At 44.2% G+C, this 22097-nt stretch overlaps 1 protein-coding gene across 2 annotated transcripts in view; it reads left to right on the plus strand.

Annotated features, from left to right (window-relative positions):
- The window catches only part of LOC102783952 (SH3 and multiple ankyrin repeat domains protein 2-like), a 231214-nt gene extending 213358 nt beyond the window's left edge, over positions 1–17856 (plus strand). For both annotated transcript variants that reach the window (XM_087842576.1, XM_087842570.1), the window contains 2 exons: positions 824–3320; positions 14867–17856. In XM_087842576.1, coding sequence (XP_087698702.1) covers positions 824–3320; positions 14867–15407 — 3038 coding nt within the window. In that variant the 3' untranslated portion in view covers positions 15408–17856. The remainder of the gene's footprint in view (positions 1–823; positions 3321–14866) is intronic.
- The last annotated feature ends 4241 nt before the right edge of the window (positions 17857–22097 follow it).

The raw sequence follows: 22097 nt of genomic DNA on the forward strand, positions 1-22097 counted from the left end.
AGTGACCACTATGCGTGAAAGGGTTAACGGTATAGAGACTTGTCACGAGGCTGCATCCTCAAGGGTACTCAATGGTACTACTCGGTGAGTGCTTTGTGGTTTGTACCTACAGAGTAGACTCTTAAAACTCTGGTGCAAATTTTATATCTTAATGTAAAAGTTAAAACTGGATACTAGACTAGCCATAGATTTTACCCACATAGACCTTTATTTCTGGTATTATATGTTAGCAAAAACAGGAAATTGATGTGAATTTTTGAGCTAATTTGAGCCATCAGCTCCTCTGGGTGGCTGTGGCTCAGCAGGTAGGGCGGGTCTTCTACTAATTGGAAGGTCAGCGGTTCACTTCCTGGGTCCTCCAGTCTGCGTGTACTCATGCAAGCTATTGACTGCTGGTTTGCACCCAATGCGTTCATCAGAGTGTGAGTGTTTTGCGACCGTTAGACAGCGGGCTAAGGTATAGAAAAAGGTGCTTGTGTACTTGGTGAATGAGTCTTGTACTGAAAACGTGCTTTGAGTGTTCAGCGTGGAAAAGGCCTGGATAAGTAGCCCTTATTTCTGTAATAACAGCTACATAACTTCTGTCCTGATTGAACATTTCAATTGGTGAGAATATTCCTACTTACTGTCGAAACAGCAGTTACATTTCACATCTATCTGGCCTCTCACAAATTTCAGGAACCTTTCCTGCATATATAAATAAATCCAGAGAGAGCTAAAGAAGGCATTTCTTTTGGAACTAGGAGGCCAAGCAGGAAGTGAAACAAAGGGAAGTCTCCCCTAGGTCCTGAGATAATTATTCTTTCTGCTCCATTTCTTCAAGGTACATCGGAGGATGAGAAACAGGGATTCCTCACACCTCCCCTACTCAAGTTCGCACGCAGTCTCTCTATGCCTGACACCTCAGAGGACATCCCTCCTCCCCCAGCCATTTCACCCCCTTCACCACCTGCCTACAACTCAGCTGCTGGACCTACACCCAAGAGCTATGGCACAACACGACCAAGCTTTACCCAAAACTCGCCCAATGCAGTGACGACCATAAGCCGGACCACCGACGTCGGTACATTGAGGCGTGGCTATTTCCGTCAGAGCTCTGAGCACTTTGAGAGCACACGAACTCGGGGGCGTACGCCAGTGCCTGAGAACCCGTATTCAGAGGTGGGCAATAAGACGCTGTATGTGCCAGCAAAACCAGCCCGAAGGAAGGGTATGTTAGTAAAGCAGTCTAACGTGGAAGACAGCCCAGAGAAGACGTGTCACATGCCAACAAGTCCATCAGGCCCAGTTTCCATGCCTACTACGCCTGTAGAAAGAACATGCTCCTCTATCCCTATTCCCACCATCATTGTAAAGGAGCCATCCACTAGCAGCAGTGGCAAGAGCAGTCAGGGTAGCAGCATGGAAATTGAGCCTACAACCCCTGAACACCCGCCTCTCACACCTGCTGTTGGTGGAAGTGGAGGTTTACGCCCTGAAGACCCCCTTTCACTAAGCAACCCCTTTGCAGCAGCTATTGCTGGAGCAGTACGGGACCGCGAAAAGAGGCTCGAGGCAAAAAAGAACTCGATTGCCTTCCAGTCAATAGATATCGGGGATGACGACTTGAGTGGTCCCACGCCAACCCCTCGCCTTCGCCAGTCCAAGTCCATCGATGAAGGCATGTTTAGCAGCGACGAGCGTCTTCAAAGGATATTAGCCCCTCCTTTGGCAAAGCAGCTCGGTCGCCCTGTTGGTGGCGGTAGTGGAAATATGACAGATTTCAACACTCCTGAGCCCACAGTTGTTCGGGAGCCACTAAACACTAGAACAGGGCAGTGTCCCAACCTGGACAGTCCTGTTAGCCTCCCAGCCACTCCTCCTAAGAGCCACTACAGGGCCAATGGAACCTACCTCCATCCTGTCACTGGCAAGCCGTTGGACCCTAATTCTCCACTAGCTCTGGCCCTTGCAGCTCGTGACCGGGCCATGAAAGAGCAACAAAACCATCCTCAGAATCAGTCCCAAAATAATCCTCAGGTTCAACAACCCCCCAAGCATGAAGCCCAGTCGCTGCCAGTTCAGCAAAGTCACAAACCTGACCTCAACCAGCCTCTATTTATTGACACCAAACTCCGCTCTGGAATCGAGACGAGTTTTGCTGCAATCTCCACAGCAACAATGGGACGGCCTGGCCGAGGTGGCCTTCAAAGACAAATGACAGAGCAGAAGTACGAGTCTGACGGAGCACGGGAAGAACGGCAGCATCAGGCACTTGAAGAGAGGAAAAGCGCACCAGCAGATGTGGCAGACACGTCACAGCCCAAGTCAGCTGGATTACTGATGGTTCACACCAGCACAGACGTAAGCAACAAGGTGAACAACCAAGAGGCCGAGGGGCAGGACAGCAACCGACCGTCTGAGCTGAAAGATCCAAACCAGCCTGATCCTCTTAGTTCTTCAACACTGTCCACTCCACAGCCACCCACATTAAGGAGGAGGAGCATTCCTTTAGGCGAATCCATGGACGAACCTGTAAAACTGCCCTTTCGCATCCCTCCTCCCCCTCTGGCCTCAGTTGACATTGATGAAGAATTTGAGTTCTCAGAACCCCTCCCCCCACCTCTGGAGTTTGCAAACAGTATTGACATTCCTGATGACCAGGCTAGTGCCATTGCAGAGATGATTCAGCAACAGAGACGGAATGGGGGGCCTTCTCTACCCCCATACCACCCTCACGCCCCACCACCTGTCACTGATCAACACAGAAGGATGGCAAACAATATGCCCCTCTCGTATCCCCCTCCACCTGACCCAGAATCAGGGGTAGGTGACTCAGGCATTGAAGAGGTGGACAGCCGCAGTAGTGGGGATCCTCAGCACATGGAGACCACCAGCACAGTGTCGAGCATCTCCACCCTGTCATCAGAAGGAGGCTTCTGTGACAGTGCTTTGGAGAGCCTCTATGCCACTCCAGACGGTCACGCCTTCCTGGTGGATCGGCCCCCTGTGCCACCAAAGCCCAAGAGCAAGTCTGTCATTAATAGAACGTCACTTTATCACGATGCTCTCATTGAAGAGCCACCAGAGTCTTATGGGTCACCGCCTCAGGCCCCTCCTCCCTCGTCCTCTGAACCTCCTAGGACTCCTACTCAAAGGACCTCCAAGCTGTGGGGTGATCAGCCCCCTGAGCTACGCAGCCCCCCATCCACACCAGACTCCAAGAACACAGTTATCACTGAGCTGAGCACCATTCTACAGCATATGAATCGCGACAGGCCAACCAAGCCAGGAGAAAGCCTTGACTCCCCAACAGGCACCAGAGGGGGCTTCGGAACAAGGTATGTGAAGTCTTTCCTTACTTTAGTTTTTCCTTTCTTCTGCTGTTTAGATTTTGTTCATGTGCCATTTGTTTATTTTGCACCTTTTTCATGTTAGTGCTTAGTTACGTAAGAACTTTATTCACTGTAGAGTCTGAGCAAACTCATTTTCTGTCTAATATAGCTTCTAGAAAGCTGTAAAATTTCATGCATATTGGCTTATAAGCTGATCCACTAATGATTGATCACCATTGATTATACCCAGGCATCCATGAATGCTTAGGCTAAATTCAATTCAATTCAATTTTATTTATATAGCGCCAAATCACAACAAAAGTCGCTTCAAGGCGCTTCATAGATACAGAGAAAAACCCAACAATCATATGACCCCCTATGAGCAAGCACTTTGGCGACAGTGGGAAGGAAAAACTCCCTTTTAACAGGAAGAAACCTCCAGCAGAACCAGGCTCAGGGGGGGTGGGGCCATCTGCTGTGATTGGTTGGGGCGAGAGAAGAAAAACAGGATAAAGACATGCTGTGGAAGAGAGACAGAGGTTAATAACAGATATGATTCAATGCAGAGAGGTCTGTTAACACATAGTGAGTGAGAAAGGTGACTGGAAAGGAAAAACTCAATGCAAAATCTGAAAATAGTCCAAAGTAGTCCAAGACAATTTGGAAGAACATGAAGTTGCTTTATTAAGATGCAGAATTTGATAAGTAACCCCCCCCCCGAGAGTCTAGACGTTGCTCATGATGAAGATGGAGGATTGGATGATGACCACAGGGCACACAGAATAAACCCTGATTGGCTTGTAGAAGGCGAGCAGGAGTATAATTGGAGTAGAATGATGATGTCAGTGTTGAGTTTGACAGTGAGTAGAGAGTAAGTGGTGAAAAGAATATGTGAAAAGTAGTGCTGTCAGCGTTGGTCTCGTTAAAATGATCTTAACGCAATAACCGCATTAATGGGACAAATCTCCGTCAGCGAGTTGGCGCGGATCGCTCCGTGCGTGGGGCTGCACGGCGTCAACACGATAGCGCAGTTAGCTCGTTAACATGTGCTGTCCAGCCCCACGCACCGGGCGAACTGCGCTAACTCGCTAACGGACATTTGCTGCGTTAATGCGGTTATGGCGCTAACGTTGTTTTAACGAGATTAACGCTGGCAGCACTAGTAAAAAGTGAAAATTTGAACTCATTTTGCGGTTTTTGTTGTGACAAGTTTGGTTTTGTGTAGTCTGGTGACACAGACATCCAGCTGTTACCTGTGTTTGCATTGTTATAGCTGTTGTGTTTGTCAGAAGAGCCCAAAAGGATTATGGGATTGGGAGGAACATCAGCTTGTTCTGTGAACTGTGTGTGGCTGCAGGGTTTTGCTATATGTGTTGTTTGTAATGGTAGTATGCCTGTTCTGGTTTACACTCTGTTCATCCGTGCATGATGTACGGATGCATCACATTCCAGAATAAAGCTTTGTATGTTTAGCTACTCTGTTTAGCTACTGCCAGCACCTGCGGACATCAGTCATGTTGAACATTTCTTGTGATAATATTTGGTCACCGTGAGATTTCACTTTATTGTGGTAGCAGTGGGAGTTTTCTGAAGATTTAATGGAAGAGTTACTGTGGGATTCCTCACTGGGAATGTAAAGAGACTGGTTCTTATTTAGTGCTTTTCTACTCGCCTTTTTCACACAAGCAGTTATTTCTATGGTTAAGTGCTTTTGAGCTGACATTCACACTGATGGATGCATCAGAGAGCAACGTAGGCTTAGTATCGTGCCCAAAGATATTGAGCATTTAGACTGGAGCAGCCAAGGGATTGAACCACCAACCTTCCCATTAGTAGATGACGCCTCTACTACCTGATTTATTTCACTATTTAGCTTAATCCTCCTCTATGTCACCTTTCTTCTGTTTGCTGGCGTATTTTACAGTAAATGTCCATGTGAGAAACACAGAGCACCGTGCACACGCTCGTTTGTTGAACAGCCACAAAGGCATTAGTTGGCAAATAAATAAAAAATTAGTTTTGTGAGTGGTGCCGCTGCCTAAACATTTGACCACAGCTGTACCTGTTGATGGTTAAAGAATGATCAGCTAGCAAAGCAAGAGTGACGTGTTGTGCTCGACACAAGCTGGAACAACATTTTGGTGGAAACTGCGCCTGAATCAGCCAACCTCATGTTTTTTCATCTCACTCCTGTGAGCGGGAATAAAAAGCACGATAAATAATTCACTGCTTGCATGCATTTTGTATGAACAATCCCATCACTCATCAGGGACTTGTAGAGAGTGCCACGAAGGTTTCTGTTCCTCTGGGCACTCGTGCTTTCTGATTTAATAAACACTAGTAGCTGCACGCAGCGTTGTCCATTTGGGGTAATTGCAGCAGGATGCCCAGCAGCAGGTCCAGTAGGTCCAGCTCTGTGTTCCTCCCTTCATGCTTCATTCCACACGCTGTCGTGTTATCCTCATCGTCATCCTCTGCAGCTTAAAGTCGTGTTTGTTGACCTTTAACTTCTGTATTCATTCCAGCTCACGCCTTTCCAGCTTCATCTCCATTTTTTTCCAGTCTCCCGTTGTTCCTTCACCTCTCCTTTCTTCATGCCCCTCTGTGTCTCCCACTCTCACAGGTAGGTTCCCTCATCATCCGACATTCCATCAAAGGCCTGTTTTCACTTATGTGATCGTATATATTTCTGCCATGTGACATGGTATAGGAAATGGTATGCTGTTTAAAATGTAGAGTATTTAGTTGCAGAAAGGGTTGGTCTACAGTGTGACAAACAGAGGAACTAAGTACAGTTGTCATTTGAACAATAGAAACAGTAAGGTACTAGAGATCAAAGTTAAGAAAAGGTAAGACAAGGTAAGAAAAGTATTGGTCTACAAATGTAGAAATGTCCTGTGTTAAAAACCACTTGCACAGGTGAAAAGCCACTCAATGCAGAATGATGAAACAGCATGTAAGGGGCTGAATGTCCCAAATGAATCTTGCATTCCTCAAAATGTCTCTAAAATATAAAAGCGAACCTCTTTTATTCCTATAAAATCACATCAGTGGCTACACACAGGTCCACTAAAGCCTTCATCAGCAAAAACACCGATACTTACAGGCAGTGTTGGGGAGTAACGGAATACATGTACCGCCGTTACGTATTTAAAATACAAAATATGAGTAACTGTATTCCGTTACAGTTACCGTTTAAAAAGGTGGTATTTAGAATACAGTTACTTTGTTGAAATAAATGGATTACACGGCGGTACTTCCCTGTTTCATATTGTGGCGGGTCAGGACTGTTTGGGTTTTGTTTGACAGCTACGTTCTGTTGTTCCAGGTGGCAGCGTTACGGTTGCCATGGTTACAGGGTGACGCTCTCTCTCTCTGCGTGTTTCCTGGGTGAGAGAGGCCTTTTTGTTGTTGTGCTAAGCTAATAGGCAGAATGCTACAGGTATAGCTCTAAAGAATGTAGCATCATGGGCAGTGTAGTCCGTGCTGCAGGGAGAATGGACTGCCATACACGTTATGTGTCTGTGAGCGAGGGAGGGAGAAAAAGGAAAAGTACGAGCTGTCATCGAGCAAAAACGGGAGCTGGAAGCATGTAAATATAATAATAACCACTGCAGCCAAGAAGAGAGCCTGACGAGCCCAGCTGTAAGTAAGCTATTAAGACTCGACTGTACACCGTGTTCGTGTTTTCCTCCAAAAACAATAAGTTCTGTTGGAGCAGCCTTTCAACGCCTCTCTCTGTCTCTGCTAGCAAAGTTGACCCAGACAACAAAGTAAAGCTAGTTTTTGGCTATGAGCCCAACACAGAACCCACCGTATTAGCCAGAGGTCCCTTTACTACGGTTCGGAGCCGCGGACCTTCAGTAACAGTAATAAATCACAGCAATAGTACATTCATGTAGTTGTAAACAGCATGATAATATATTAAGTAATCCAAAGTATTCAGAATACGTTACTCTCATTGAGTAACGTAACGGAATAAGTTACAGAATACATTTTGGGGCATGTAATCTGTAATGGAATACATTTTAAAAGTAATCTTCCCAACACTGCTTACAGAACAGATTTTCGAGATGATATCTGTGGATGAGACAGGACGAGTTTTATCTTCTCTACAAGATAAATTCCTAAATGTGTTCAGATCAGTTCCTTTACTGGATCTAAGAGCCAGATGTTTCCTCGGTTAGAGGTGACTGCAGCGCTCTCGCCAAACTCAGTAAGTTATTTGCTTTTCAATTGTCGCACCGATGCATTTGTTTCTCGTGTCAGCTTAAACCCCGCTCTGTTGTATACACCAGGGTCTCTGATTATCTGCCTGCATTGCCTGTGTTACTTAGTGTGGTGGAGAAGGCTGCCAAGCGGCGCAGCAGAATATACGGTTGTAGGCAGCTAGAGAGCCTCGTCATCTGAAGAAGCCCGAGGAGGGTGAAGGTGCTCCTGTTTCTGTGACCGTCAAACAGATGGCAACAGAAATGCACAGAACATGGCCTAGATTCACACATGCTCTCCCTCTGTCACTCCATCCTTTGCTCTCTCTCTCATTCTTGTGCACACTCGACAGCTCCCTCCCTCTCTCGGTTTTCTGTCTTCTCTGGTATGTTGGAATCAGCCAAAGAAGCGGTGATAACATCAGATTTTCCTCTCTGGATATTTGTAGTTCTCTCTCTCCTGGTCTCCCAGATTAAATGTGCGTTGGTTGTGCCTGTGGACGAAACGGTTGCCTAGTAACCGCCTGATGATTGCAGCCTCGAGGCCTGCAGTGATGTCAGTTTGAGTCGGGGGAGGGGTGCAGATTTATATGCGAGCGTGTGCGTGCATGTGTGTAAGAGAGAGATGGAGCAAGAGATGGCAGGCCTAACCCTCGGCAGAGTTCAGCATCATCTCACGCAGGTCACGTGCTGCGCTGCTTTTGTAGGCCATCCTTACATAACCCGTGTCAGAGCGTGTATTAAAGGCTTCTGTGCATGGCGGCGAGCGCGACCCTGTATGCACGAGCCGGTGTGTGCTAGAAAGACGAAGGGAGTCATGCGATGCGTGGGCGTGGTAGAGGTGAGGTCTCCCACCATCGATATCAATAGCACTGCATCATTTTGTACCAAAGTCACTCAGCTGATGGGAAGCAAGCACTGTGCCTGTGCTCAGCAGAGGCCACGTGTTCATGGTGCTTATGCGTGTGGGGGGGAGAAATGCAGAGTGTAAGATCTTTATTTGGCTGGATTGAGTGATCGTTGGGCAAAGAGGTCACAGACATTCAGGTTACATTAACTTACATTAGTTAATATAACCTGAATGTCTGCATTTCTATAGTGCTTCTCTGGTCCCAGCCGCATTACTTTGCTCACAAATATTCATACAGCAATTTATTCAATCCACACAGGACTTCATCTACTTTGCATTCACATCTACAGCCAGTTACGATCCACCAAACAACCTAACACTGATGTCTTTGGACTGTAAGTGCCTGGAGTAATGTTTCAGCCACGTGTGCCTACAGCAGGGGTGGGCGACTCCAGGCCTCGAGTGCCGGTTAGATGTGTCCTTGATCCAACACAGCTGATTCAAATGGCTTAATGACCTCCAGAGGCCTGGTAATGAACTAATCATTTGATTCAGGTGTGATGACCCAGGGTGAGATCTAAAACCTGCAGGACGCCGGCCCTCGAGGCCTGGAGTTGGACACCCCTGGCCTACAGGCTCAGGGTGAGGTTCCTTCAATGCACAATTTCTCTGTGTCATGTTTAGGGAGTGATCACTGTTCTACCTCTTTTCCAATAATAGAGTAAATACCTGAGCTTCCATATGGTTGTCAGTTACTTGGCTTAACAATGTATGGAATTTAGACCTATTTAGTGCCCCCAAATTCTACCCATGATGGAGCTATTGGGACTTGTGACAGGAAGTGTGATGTCCGGCTTTCTCAGAATATAAAATTCATAACTTAATCTGGGCTATATAAATCGTGGATGGCTCCCGGTTATGCAGTTATGCAATCCGCAGTACTTTGCTACACAGCGGAGCACTGTGCTCGGCTTTTCATGTGCTACTCTTTGTAGCTGCACGAAATGGAATTAAGGTCAGCGAAGCTAAAGAAGACCCTGCGCTAATCAGCCTTAATAGCCAATTACATGCTTTTCACATCAGTTTAACACCTGCAACAAAAAGTCTTTCACAGATGATAGAAGAGCAATTAGAGAAACACTGGAAAGGCTTCGAATGAAGTATTTTTAACCTTTCAGTGGAGTAAAACCTGTTTCTAAAACATGTGGTGTTCTTCTTTTGTCTTTCATGTGTGCAGTTTTCTCTGTGGTCAACATGGTGTCCTCTGTTTCCATCTCATCCATCTAACATGTGATAAAGTGAAAGTTTTATTTACTAAGAAGCAGGGAAGCAGCACTTTAACTTTGGCCTAGTTCCATTTTGGCAGAAGGACCCCCTTAGTCTGCTTCACTTCCCCTCGGGCCTTTCCATATGCTACAAGTAGGAAAGAACAATATCTAGGCTACACATAGCAGAGAGAAATTGATGGGAAAAGTCCGTCTGACAGGGCGGAGGTCAGAATTGGACTGCTCTCTGCCTCCTGGCTCAGTTTCTCAGTGCAGTCAGTCAGTGTGCACACAAACTGTGTGTTGACAATTCAATCAATCTATTAGCAGAGGACTCAACTGGAAACTGAATCCTCAGGGGAAGCTGGATTAAGGTATGATGGTTCTGCATGGATTGATGTGTGTTTGTGTGCTGTAGTGGTGAGGCGTGGGGGTGGGGGGGGGGTGTCTCGCTGCTGCACAGTCCAGCATGTCCGTCACAACCCTCCATCTGGAGCCTCAGGTAATGTGTGATGGTGATGCTTCTTACTCATTCAGATTTACACAGCACACACTTGTGTGTGTTTGTTTTTGGTTGTTGTGATGTCGGGTTACTTAATAACTGCTCGGTTGAACGGTGACATAAGGATTTTCTTCATATACATTCCCACTGCACCACATCCTGCGTGTGATTCTCAGCTCTGCTCGCTGCAGCTTCACGGCTACACTGGCCTTCACCTCAACTGTCAGCCTCTCCAACAGCAAAGATCATTCCTGATATAACTCCACCTCCACCTTGAACTCATCGGTCACTTCTATCATCATTATCTGTCCTCATGTCCTGCAACACCTCTTCTATGACTTCCTCTTGGAGTGCCACAGCTCCTCTCTTGACACCCTATTGTATGCTTTCTCTAGATCCACATAGTTCTCTGTCAACACTCTCAAAGCAAACATTACATCTGCAGTGCTTATTGTCAGCTGGAAGCCACACTACTGCTCACTGACCCTCACCTTCTTCTCAGCCTAGCTTCAGCCATTCCAGAAAGTTCATTCTGTTCATCTGGACGCAGCGTTTTCAGTGAGAGAAATCTTTAATTACTCCTCCACACGACTTCTTCGGTCTCAGCTGACAGCAGGTTTCTTCAACAGTACATTTGCATAATGACCTAAACTTACACCAATAACCAAGAGTGCACCACGAGCTCAGTTTCATCAGTTTTAATAGGCAAATTGTCATGGCCACTGATTACTGGTCATGGCAGTTTGCATATTAACAATACCACTCCCACTTCAGGAGCATCAGCCAGCTGTTGCTTCAGGTAGCTACATTTTCTTCCAATTTATTGTGGATGAAAATCAAGTCTTAGAATCTACCACAATTCACTGATTGCGTTAACTAAATGGATAACCTCATCAGGTTTACTATGTAGGAAGTAAAAGATGTCAGAGTAGTAGGGTGTCATGTGAAAGGCCCAGTCACAAGGAGGCATACGTCGGTATATTCCTAGCCTCAGTGAGGCCAAACGCTGAGGGTTTCTTCAGGACAGGCATCCAGCACGAAGTCTTGGCCAAATCAAAGATGTGGATCAGTGACTGCCTTCATTAACCAGGGTGCCAGTGATGCTTTTTTTGAATAGTTTTTTTCCTTGTTTGTTTTTCTCTTCAGGAACAATAAAATTGCTTTTTTTCATTCAAATTAGCACAACAGGGGGAAAAAGTGGCAACAATGAACACACATCAGTTCAAAGCAGGCTGAGAGAATCACCCAATCCATCGCTTACTTTTTGTAAAAAATGAGGGCTTTTGTTGCATGTCTAAGACACTGGTACACAGCTGTGTGACAGTCTTACATCGTTGTTCCCACAGCATTATTCAGGCTGCACAGACGTGAAGCAGAAAGTTGAGCAGAAAGCGTCGCATTAACTCAGCACATCAAAGCACACAGGTGGTAAATTGCAACGCGTCATAGTGTTATGACTCAGGTCCGGTGATTCCCACTTCTGCTGAGGGTCTACATAATAAAGAGGAATTTTTCTGCTTTTTCCATTTTATTTTCTGTCATGCATATATGCTGTGTGAGTAGTGAATGCTCATATTAAACATATACATATATATATAATGAGGCCAGTAAATGTAAAGCTCAGGCTTCAGACGTAGAGTTTATCCCTGATATGATTATCTCAGGCACGGAGCTCTGGGTGAGCACAGAAGCCTACCACTGTTATCCACGCAGCAAAGATCACTTCACGTCTGTCGTGCTTCCACAGTTTCTATCTTATGCTGTTATTTTTGTGTATTTTGCTCAATGACTTTTGTTTGGTGCTGTTTAGTTTTTAAGGTGAGTTTGCTGATAAATTCTTTGACACTGGCTGTTTGTCAGGGTTAAGATTTATTCAGCGACCATAACCAGACCAGCTGGCTAACAGAAGTCTAGGAATGCTCCTATATGCTGCTAGATGATGTTTCTGTCAGGCCCAACCCACGAGCCATACTTTGAGAACCTGCAGCAACAATGCAGCTCATTGCTGTATCTTTGAATCGTTTGTGGAACACTGTGGCATGCCAACACGTTCCCACTCCCAAAGCATAACATTTTACGCTAGGTGACAAATCGTCTGTATATTACGCTTCCCGGCACCCAACACGTCCCTATATTACGAGATCAGAAAAATTAGGAAACATGAGAAGCGTTTGGAATGAACCTACATATGTATGTTCGTTTTACTTAAATCACTTTGGAAAACACTATCTCACGTCATTAAAGTGCTGGCTAGTGCTAGTTTAGGCTGGAATACATGGCTGGAACGTAGAGGTGGGAATCACCATACATCCCACGATACGATATTATCACAATACTTAACGCACGATATGATATTATTGCAATTTTTAACAATATTTTGCAATAATCAGATTCTGTACATAAAGGTAAACTTTATCAATATTCATTTTATCTAATATCAAAGTCTCACACTCAGTCTTTCTCTCATTTCAGTTTTATTGCTGACAAACTGAACGGTTTGTATTACAGTCTAGTCCAACTTAACTGAACGCAACCATCTGGTACAATTATAGCTATTCTGAACTATGCAGTTTATGAAAACTATGCAGCCCCTTCAGCAACTGAAGAATTTGAAAGTAAATTAAAACAAAATATAATTTTACATTAAATAAAAAAGTTTTAAACTTAATTAAAATAAAACATGTTTATTGCTGCCAAAAAAAAAGTTAAACACATTTGGACTGTGAAGGAATGTCAGGATTCTTGCTCTGAAGTCAGAGCATGTTCCAGCCCACAAAAACTTTTTTTGTAACAAAATATCGATTTCTGCTGTCCCTGTATCGATACATTATTAGCAAACAAAAGATCACGATACTACACAGTATCGATTTTTTCACCCACCCCTTCTGGAACGTGTAAACCGCAGGAGCGTCATTCTATTGGATTTCATCCATAAACCGGCGCGTAGCATAAGAACGCAGAAGGTCACCTTGGGACTTGACAAATCGTTGGTATATTGCGCCTCGGGAGGGCGCAGGGTTTGATACACACACAGTGGGATGCGTTCTTTGTTTTTGGTCATTTGATGGAATCTGGTGACGATAAGAAAGACACAGCAGACTGTGTAAAGGCCTTCTTGCACTTTTCTCAGCTGTGAGTTGTTACTTTAAACTGCAACTTTCTGAAAAGTAAAGTTTAGCAATTCTCAAGCCAAGACTGAAAACATGGTACAAATGTGAGCTGTAGTGTATCATGATTCCATCTTCCAGTACTGTGACAGCCGGGATTATTACTAGGATAATGAGGTCTACGCTTATTCAACTATGTGCTTTAAATAAAGCCACAACACCAAGAAGAATTAGCATTAAGCTTCCCTGTTTCAATTTCCTGCGACTGTTTTGGAGCACGGTGTCTGAAACTAACAAGTTGAAATGTTTGTGCCTCTTTCAGAGGAATATTTATTTGATTAATATTTCTTTGCTGACAGTGTACATTATTCAGGTCGAAAAGGCAACTTCATTATTCTATTATTTTAGCTTCTCTCATGCTGTAATAGCTATAAAAAGATGAGAGTGGCTAACCTTTCCCCTCCTCACATTGTTGTGGTAGACATCCATCCATTAAGAGCCAATGGGGGGTGTGAACACTGCCGGCTTCCCTCGGGCTGCGGTACTCTCAGCATGCAGCATCTTTTTCTGAATGCTGAAGCCTGCACTCGCTCGTTATTAAAGCTGCTATACTAATTATGTCATAATCATGTGATAAGCCATTGCACATACATATTAAGAGGCCTAGAAAATCCTTTCTACAACGAGGAATGAAGGCTGTATGGGCAGCCAACCTTCAGCTGGTCATCGGGACCTGTTCCAGCTTACATATGGTCAGCTTACCGGTCCAGCTCATACCCACAACTATGGTGTATTTACTATTAGTTTCACTTCAGCTTTATTTTCTTAATGCTTTACTAAATACTCGTTAAATCATCAGAGATACGCAGTTTAAAGAGAAATGCATTACTGATGTACTTATTTCTGCATTAAATCATTTTCAGAAGAAGAAAATCTGGATTTTTCACCTTAATAATCACATCTTGTGCTCATATTACAATAATGGTGTGTTAGTTCAAAGATACACTAACAAGTTCATAGTAGCTAACTAAATAACCACAGAACTGGAAAATGGCCTCAGACTTTGTGTACCTGCTGTTTGCATATGGTGCCACCTTGTGTTCTTTTGAAGTATTGCACTCTTCTGCTATTGTTTGCAAGTCTTTAGTAACTGAAAAGTATGAAGAATTGCTTTGAGTCATTGCTCAGTCAGTTTTGCAGCATGAGCACCAGCAGTCACAGGGTAACCAGGCCTTCCTGGCCTCGAGGATAATACGTGTTCTGCACTTTGTGGTAAACCTTCATGGAGTCTCTACACTGCAGACTGACAGTGATGCATCCTGAAGAGTCCTGACCTACCTTCATGTTGCAAAGTGGTTTTTCTTAATCTGTGATACTTTGACCCTTTGCTGTTAGCTTCTGTTAGCAACCACGTGTTATTGTAAACGTAGAACTGGACTGAATAGAGTCTGACTAAGATCTAATCCAGGTTTTAAATTATGATTTCAGTTGCACGTTTATTGCACGTTTCCTTAAAGTGCCAAAGAAATGCAAAATGTTTGCTGTGTTATTTATGTCAGGCTTTTATGTTGGCTCAGTCTGACCCGAGCTAACCGCTCGTCTCTTTTTTGTCCCTCTTAGGCCTCCTACCGATGACTCAGGAATGCGTAACAATGCTGCCGCCGCTACCACCCTCACCTCCACCCCTCCCAGCAGTCTCCCATCCCAGACGCACCCCTGCAGCCCTCCAGACTCGGCGTCCTCCCTCACCCCCTGCTCTTCACTGCCTCCCTCTGTGTCGCCCACCCTCACGGACGTCTTCGGCCTGCCAACCCCACCTTTGGGCAGTGGCGGCGGCTACAGCCTGAGCTCCTCGTGTGGCGGCAGCGGGAGCTCGCGCTCTCCATCTCCACTTACGCTGATGCAGGCCGTGGCAGCCTCGGGCAAGCCTTTCGCCTCCAAACCCATGGAGCTGTGGAGCAAGCACGACGTGGCGGACTGGCTGGAGAGTCTCAACCTGGGGGAGCACAGGGACGCTTTCCTGGACAATGAGATCGAGGGTGCTCATCTGCCCTCGCTGCAGAAGGAGGACCTGATAGACCTGGGCGTGACAAGAGTGGGCCACCGCATGAACATCGAGAGGGCCCTCAAGCTGCTGCAGGACAGACAAGCCCCGAGGTGACGGGCTGGCGACGTGTGGAGTCAGGGCCAAGGAGAGGGAGGTGTCACGAATCACTTTTACCAATCTCTTCATCAGACATAATCTCAAGACGTGGAACCGGGTGGAAGTTTTGTCCAAGCTGATGCTGCCTCTTGCTGTGTTTGTCTCCTCCCATCCTCCGCTGTCGGCCTCATCTCAGTGCTCCGGTGTTGTTCGCCCTCTTCCTGCTTCCCACTGTCCTGAGCATCAGGGGATCATGGGATGTTTGGGGGAAGTGCAGGGGGAGAAAGAAGAGGATAGCTGCTATGTCAAATCAAGGCGAGAGAAAGGAGGACAGTGTGTGGGACTGTAAAGAAAACAACATGTTCTGGAAACACTGGGAAAAAACACTTGTCTGGAAGTTTCTTCACACAAAGACTCGTGGTCACCTGACTGCTTTGGATACTCAAGACTTTTTCCATACACCCCGGTGTGGGTGCATGAAAACCCAGCTGAGCTGGTCGTTGCTCCTTTTCTATCTTTGCTAGAGTTTGTTCAGAGAATATTTCTTCACTAGAGTCCTACCGGAGTTATATTTCTGGGTGCATCTAAGGTTGTAGAGAACAATTTGAGATAGACTTCATTTTTGTTCTTTTTTGTTCTTTTTTGCTTTTCACCTGTTTGTGTCAAAACAACAGCATTTGCTGACATGTTTAACTAATACTAAACCATATCCACACACACACACACACACTTTCTGCACAGTGCCACAAGCTGACGAATGAGATTTCACACCGTCTTTACATCCTGAGCACTCACACACGTGTAGTTACTGCGATGGCCTTCTTCCCTGACAAAGATCAAAGTGTGGGTCACCAGAGGAGGCGCTGCGCCCGAGCTTGGTCCGTGAAGTCCTACGGCAGTCCGCACCTGCTCGGTGTCCACCTCGTGACTCAAGAAAAACCAAGGTGAGGATGCAGGATGGACGTGCAGATGTTGGAACAGGAATGGTTGTGCCAGCTTCGCTGAGAGTGCGTCCTTCTCCTCTCTCGGTTTTTCCTTTCCTACTTCTGTGTGCATGTGTGTGTGTTAATAGTTCACCCAAAATATCATTAAGGTCCATTTAACTATCTATGAATCTGCTATATAGGGCACTTATAGGGAAACTCAAAGTGTTACTTTTTGTATTTTTACCATCAAATCTTCTTCACTTACAGCAGGTCGGCACCTGCCCACAGTATGGCCCACAGTAACGTACCCGACACCCTGTGTGTAAGTGGCAGAACAGAGTGGTTATTACACTGTGTGTTTCTAGCATTCGTGCATTATTTTGGGAAATCCACTTACTCGCTTTCTTGCTGTGAAATAGAAAGATCAATATCGCTCTCTTACTGGTTGCTGAGAGCTGGAGTGAAATGCAAAACATCCGTCCACCTGTTTTATGCACACTTTCAATGAGAGCAGAAGATACGACACATCGATACACATAAATACACATTTATTCAAACAAAGGAAAACTATCGACCAAAAATCTAGCCCCAATGATGCGTGTGGTCTAAACCTTACTAAGCTTCCACTGTGTGGGACGATGAGAAGATGGTCAAGTTTTTCACATGAGTTTGACTTTCAACTGGAACATTTCAAGAGACAGACTGTCTTTCACAAACTGCTCAGCTTTGCTACTTTGTTAAATGTACTGCAGATAGTGCTGACAGGATTCTTACACTGGATCCAAGCTAGGAGACATCATCCTGTAGTTTGTTTATCAGAGGTGTGGACTCGAGTCACATGACTTGGACTCGAGTCATTAATTTTATGACTTTAGACTTGACTTGAAAAAATGTTCTAAGACTGTGACTTGACTTGGACTTTTACACCAATGACCTGGGACTTGAATTGGACTTGAACCGGTTTACTTGAAAAGACTTGATATTTCACCCCAAATCTAAAATTTAACACACATATTATATAGAAAGTGTGCACCATTAATTCACTTCATTCATTCATTTATTCAAACCACACTCCGTATGTATGTGTGCATGAGCTGTAGCACAGCCAATCAAATTAACCCGATTTTTTTTTAAGAAGGAGAAGCTTTTTTTAAGAAGCTGCAAGGAGTTATTTTTTTCAGGTACATAAACTATGAAGTAGTCAACAAAAAAACGAAATGCAATATGCAAAACATGCAAGAAGAGAATCACAGACAGAGATGGAACAACTTCCAACTTTGTCCGACAGTTAAAGTTGCATAAAGAACAGTAGGTGGTGCTTCTCTTTTGCTACAATTTGTGTATACTTTCTAAATTCACTATTTCATCATGTGTTGAGAAAAACAGAGATTTAAAAATCACATGGTCTAATATTTACATTTAGCATATAACTGCGACATGTTTTTTTTTTTTTAAAGACTCGAAAGGACTTGAAATTCAAAGTTTCAGACTTGTGACTTTACTCGGACTTTTACACCAGTGACTTGAGACTTGACTTGTGACTTGAGGATAAAGACTTGAGACTTACTTGTGACTTGCAAAACAATGACTTGGTCCCACCTCTGTTGTTTATATACATTTCCCTTGTTTTTCCTGGTCCTTAGCAGGATATAACACCGGACAGCAGTAATGCACCTACAGGCTGTTGCATCATCAGTGCAGGCCACCAGAGGCCTGTGCTGGGAAGCAGGACTTTAGGCCATCCAAGTAACCAAGGGTTAACTCTTGGTTTTCTGTAGTGCAAAGGTGGTTGACATCATACTGGGGTACATCGCTATGGTAACTTACGATGTCCACCTAAGTCATTGACTACTGACCAATCAATTCTCCAGAAAATAGCAGGATCCCTCTGACCTCTACAGGCAGAGTAGGAGGGACTAAAGTCTTTCAGCAGTGCCTGATGTCTCTGCGCTCCCCTGATTCATCCGTCAGCAGCATCCTAAAACAGGACACCTACACTGTACTTGCTGTCCTCGTATGACATCTCTGCACAGATTAAGCCTTTGAACTGTTTTTATATTTAATCTCTCAAACCCCTTAAACAGCACTGAGTCTGCAGCTGAGAGAATAAAAACTGTCAGGAGAAGGTTACAGATTGTAGATTCTCTGCTGGGGAAATACATTTTACACGTGCAGCTTGTTAAGCTGGACCTACAACCACAGAATGAAGCGTAAACTTTCCCATTGTCCCCCGAATGTGCACATATAAATTTGGTGATTTAGAAAATGTGTAAAATGTTGTTATACTTGATTCTGATCTGCTGCGAGATGATCGCCCAACAAGAGCACCTGTTCATTTCTCCTTTATCAGGCTGTGGCAGTAACATTTAATGTTTAAATGACTCCTGTTTAAAGTTTCCGATCTTTAAAGTGCACCTTACAAACAAACAGCAGCATGGAGAGAGCATTCAGGAATAATATAAATGTTGCAGCTGTGTGCGAGAAATCACCAGATTCATGATGATGTCCCATCTTATTTGCAGCAATGTTGCATTTGCTGTTCGATTTTTATCATCATCTGATTGGTGTGGGTGACACTCACAGGGATCATTTTGTGTGGAAGAAGGCTCATATATGACCAGTGAAATGCTCCTTTCAGATTGGTCAGATGCTGCCAACACCACTCCTTTCATATAACTGTGCTGATAAAAGCCTAAATTAGTTTTAGCAGTTGATAACCAGCTTTGAGTGACCACTTATCCTCATTGCTAATGTTGGGATGAGTGAATCCACATAATGGAGAGTTGGTTGTGTAGAACCTAACTAGAGTTAGGTGTTCTAACTCAGTACCAGATACTGGACTGGTAAATCATCTGTCTGGTAAAGTGTTTGCTTTATGAGACAGACATACTGGAAGCATTACGCTTAATCCAAAGATTAAGTAAATGGTAAATGGACTGGTTCTTATAAAGCGCTTTTCTACTCATCTGAGCACTCAAAGCGCTTTACACAACTCGTGCATTCACCCATTTGCACAAGCACATCTTTCTAAGTGCTTCATAGCTAACATTCACACACATTCATACTCCGATGGATGCATCGGAGAGCAATTTGGGGTTAGTATCTTGCCCAAGGATATTTGGTATGCAGACTAGGGGAAGCCAGGAATCGAACCACCAACCTTCCGATCAGCGGATGACCTGCTCTACCACCTGAGCTACAGCCACTCATGTCAGTTACTGGTGAATATCAGTATTTTTACTTTAAATGTCATTCCTATTTAGAGCACACACGTGTTAGATCACTGAAGGATCATTTTTTCTGTATTATAAAACAAAAAAGGTTTCATACATATCGGACAAAACATACACGGACACAACACATTAGTATCCAATAATAATCAGTTGGAATATCACGTGATTCTGTGTAGAAAAAGACACTCATTTAGAAACAATGTTTCTCTTTTACAGCTTTAGAAGGTGTAGACAGTGAAAAGTCAAACTCAGGTACACTAGCTAAATTGCTCAGTTGAAGAATGCATTGACTTATAGAAGCAGGTAAAACTGAGATGTTCATACAGTTCTCTGTGCAAAGAGTGCAAAGTCGGTTAGCTTAGCATAGAGTCGAGCCACAGGTTGTGAGAAGATTTGTTGGTGAGGACCCTGAGCTCGACTCACAGACAGAAGACTGGTACAGATTTTCTTCCTGGAAGAAAGCGGTGTGTGTATTTCCCAAAATACTGAGCTGTTCAAGTTTCTCACTGGATGGCGTTTTGTTGCGTTTGAATCCAGTGTGAAATCCTTTACAAACATTCTTTTATTTACTTTTGAACTTTTACATGTTTGAATATACCAGAATGCTTTAAGCAAACTAACGTTTAAGAACTTCAGTTCAGTGATTGGTATTTCAAAAGCTACAATAAGTAACATATTTTTATGGAGCAAAAAAAAAGATCATTGAAACATTTTGTATGCTGTTTTTTGCTTATGAGGAAAATAATAATAAACTGTGTGCATTTAGTTAACTTGAGTGCAAATCTGACCAGATTCAAAATGGAAAAACTGGAAGAGTCCTTCGTGGTGGCAAGCAGCACTAAAGCAAACTAAAAGTCACCGACTCTGGCGACCCTGAAAGCAGACTCTTTGTCTTTAGGGCGTAACAGGACACTTTCTTCTAAATGTCCTTAACTGCAAGCTGGAGTCAGATATCATCGAATCACGCTGAACCATTTTCGAGCTTTGGGTTTTACATAATCATGTGTTCACATCGCCGTCTCCTACATTCTAACCACTGTGCAAGAAACGGAGAATAATCACTCGACCGAGCCAGCACGCGGTCATCAGTGTGAGCCCGGCGTGAGAGCAGACAGGGATAGAAAACTGCTGCTCGATTCGAGTCCCATAGTTTCACCGCAGCAGAGGCAGGATTCAGACCGAGGATCCAGTTTAAACCCAAGTCAGACGGTGCGTTTGCTAGCAGCGATAACGGGCTAGTCGGAGTAGAAGTGCAGTATGCGCTGCCGTGTATATAAGAGTGTTTAAATGGATTAAAATGTCTATTAGATTATATGTATAGATCTATTCAGATGTTTAGAAGAAAACAATTCTAAGAAGATAGATTTATTGTTGTCAGAGCTGACCTGATGACCTAAGCACCGGTCTCATTTGCCCCGTCATCATCCGTAACCAGCTCGCCGCCCTCCGCCCTCCACCTCCGTCAGTCACACAGCTCCGTAGATAGAAGGCGCTCTCTCTCCAAGTAGATTTTTTCAGAGCACTCTTAGATAGAGCGTTGATATGTGCTTGACAGTAAGCAGTGTCTGGAAATATATCTGGTTTTTCTTCTGCCCTTATTTGCGTTCATGTCGCACTCCACAGCTTCACGTAGGCGCTGCTTTTTGAGGTGACGAATGAAACATACACGAGTTCTGTGTTCTGTGAACATTAGCCGTACGGAGGCCGGCACGGGACAATGCTGCTACAATCCTGTTCCTGTTTGAACTTCTTTTCGAAACACGTACAGTGGCGTGCCAGGCGGGGTAGAAAAGCACAGTATTTTTAAAGATTTGTATAGAGTTCTATGAAATTTTATAGAGGTTACCTGAACAAAAACTGTTCAACACTGATGTGTGGATTGCCAAACAGAAATACCATATATACGTAGATGCGATGTGGATATTATTAAACTTATGGGTTATGTAAGAAGCAATATTTATTCTAACTGAATCTCCTTGGTTGTGTTTTCTTTTGCCATTTTAAAGTTACATATCATGATGCAATCACTTGTCAGTGTTTTATTAAGCGTTGCCTAAAATAGATGCACTCTCTACTGCAGTAGGAATCATATACTTTGGCCAATCACGTGACCCAGGCTTTGAAATCCCCGAGTCTCGGGTTTGTTGTTAAAAAACACAAAAGTTACATTTTTAAAAGTATATCTGCAGGCCATGTTGATAGGAAACTATATGAAACGTATATATATATATATGTGTGTATGTATACATACAGAGATCCACCAAAAAGTTGTGCGGTGCCTGTTGATCCCTGTGGATCAGTGGGTCACTCAGCACTTTTATCTGTGGACATGTAGAGCTGAGTAGATGTAGTAATAATCTTTAAAGAGCATCACCGTAGCGTGGCGTTTCACCGGGCCGTGTTCACCACAGGCATGGCTCACTAACCCACTTCCACTCCCCGTCAAAACACTGCTCCCACTCTATCATTGTCCAACATTTGGGTAACTTTTTCTTATTTTTTATTTTCTTTTTGATCAATTAAGTTCTGTTTTTTTTTTCCATGAATAG

This window comes from Neolamprologus brichardi, chromosome 1, assembly GCF_056152115.1.
Source record: "Neolamprologus brichardi isolate AB-2024 chromosome 1, ASM5615211v1, whole genome shotgun sequence".
NCBI classification, from domain to species: domain Eukaryota; kingdom Metazoa; phylum Chordata; class Actinopteri; order Cichliformes; family Cichlidae; genus Neolamprologus; species Neolamprologus brichardi.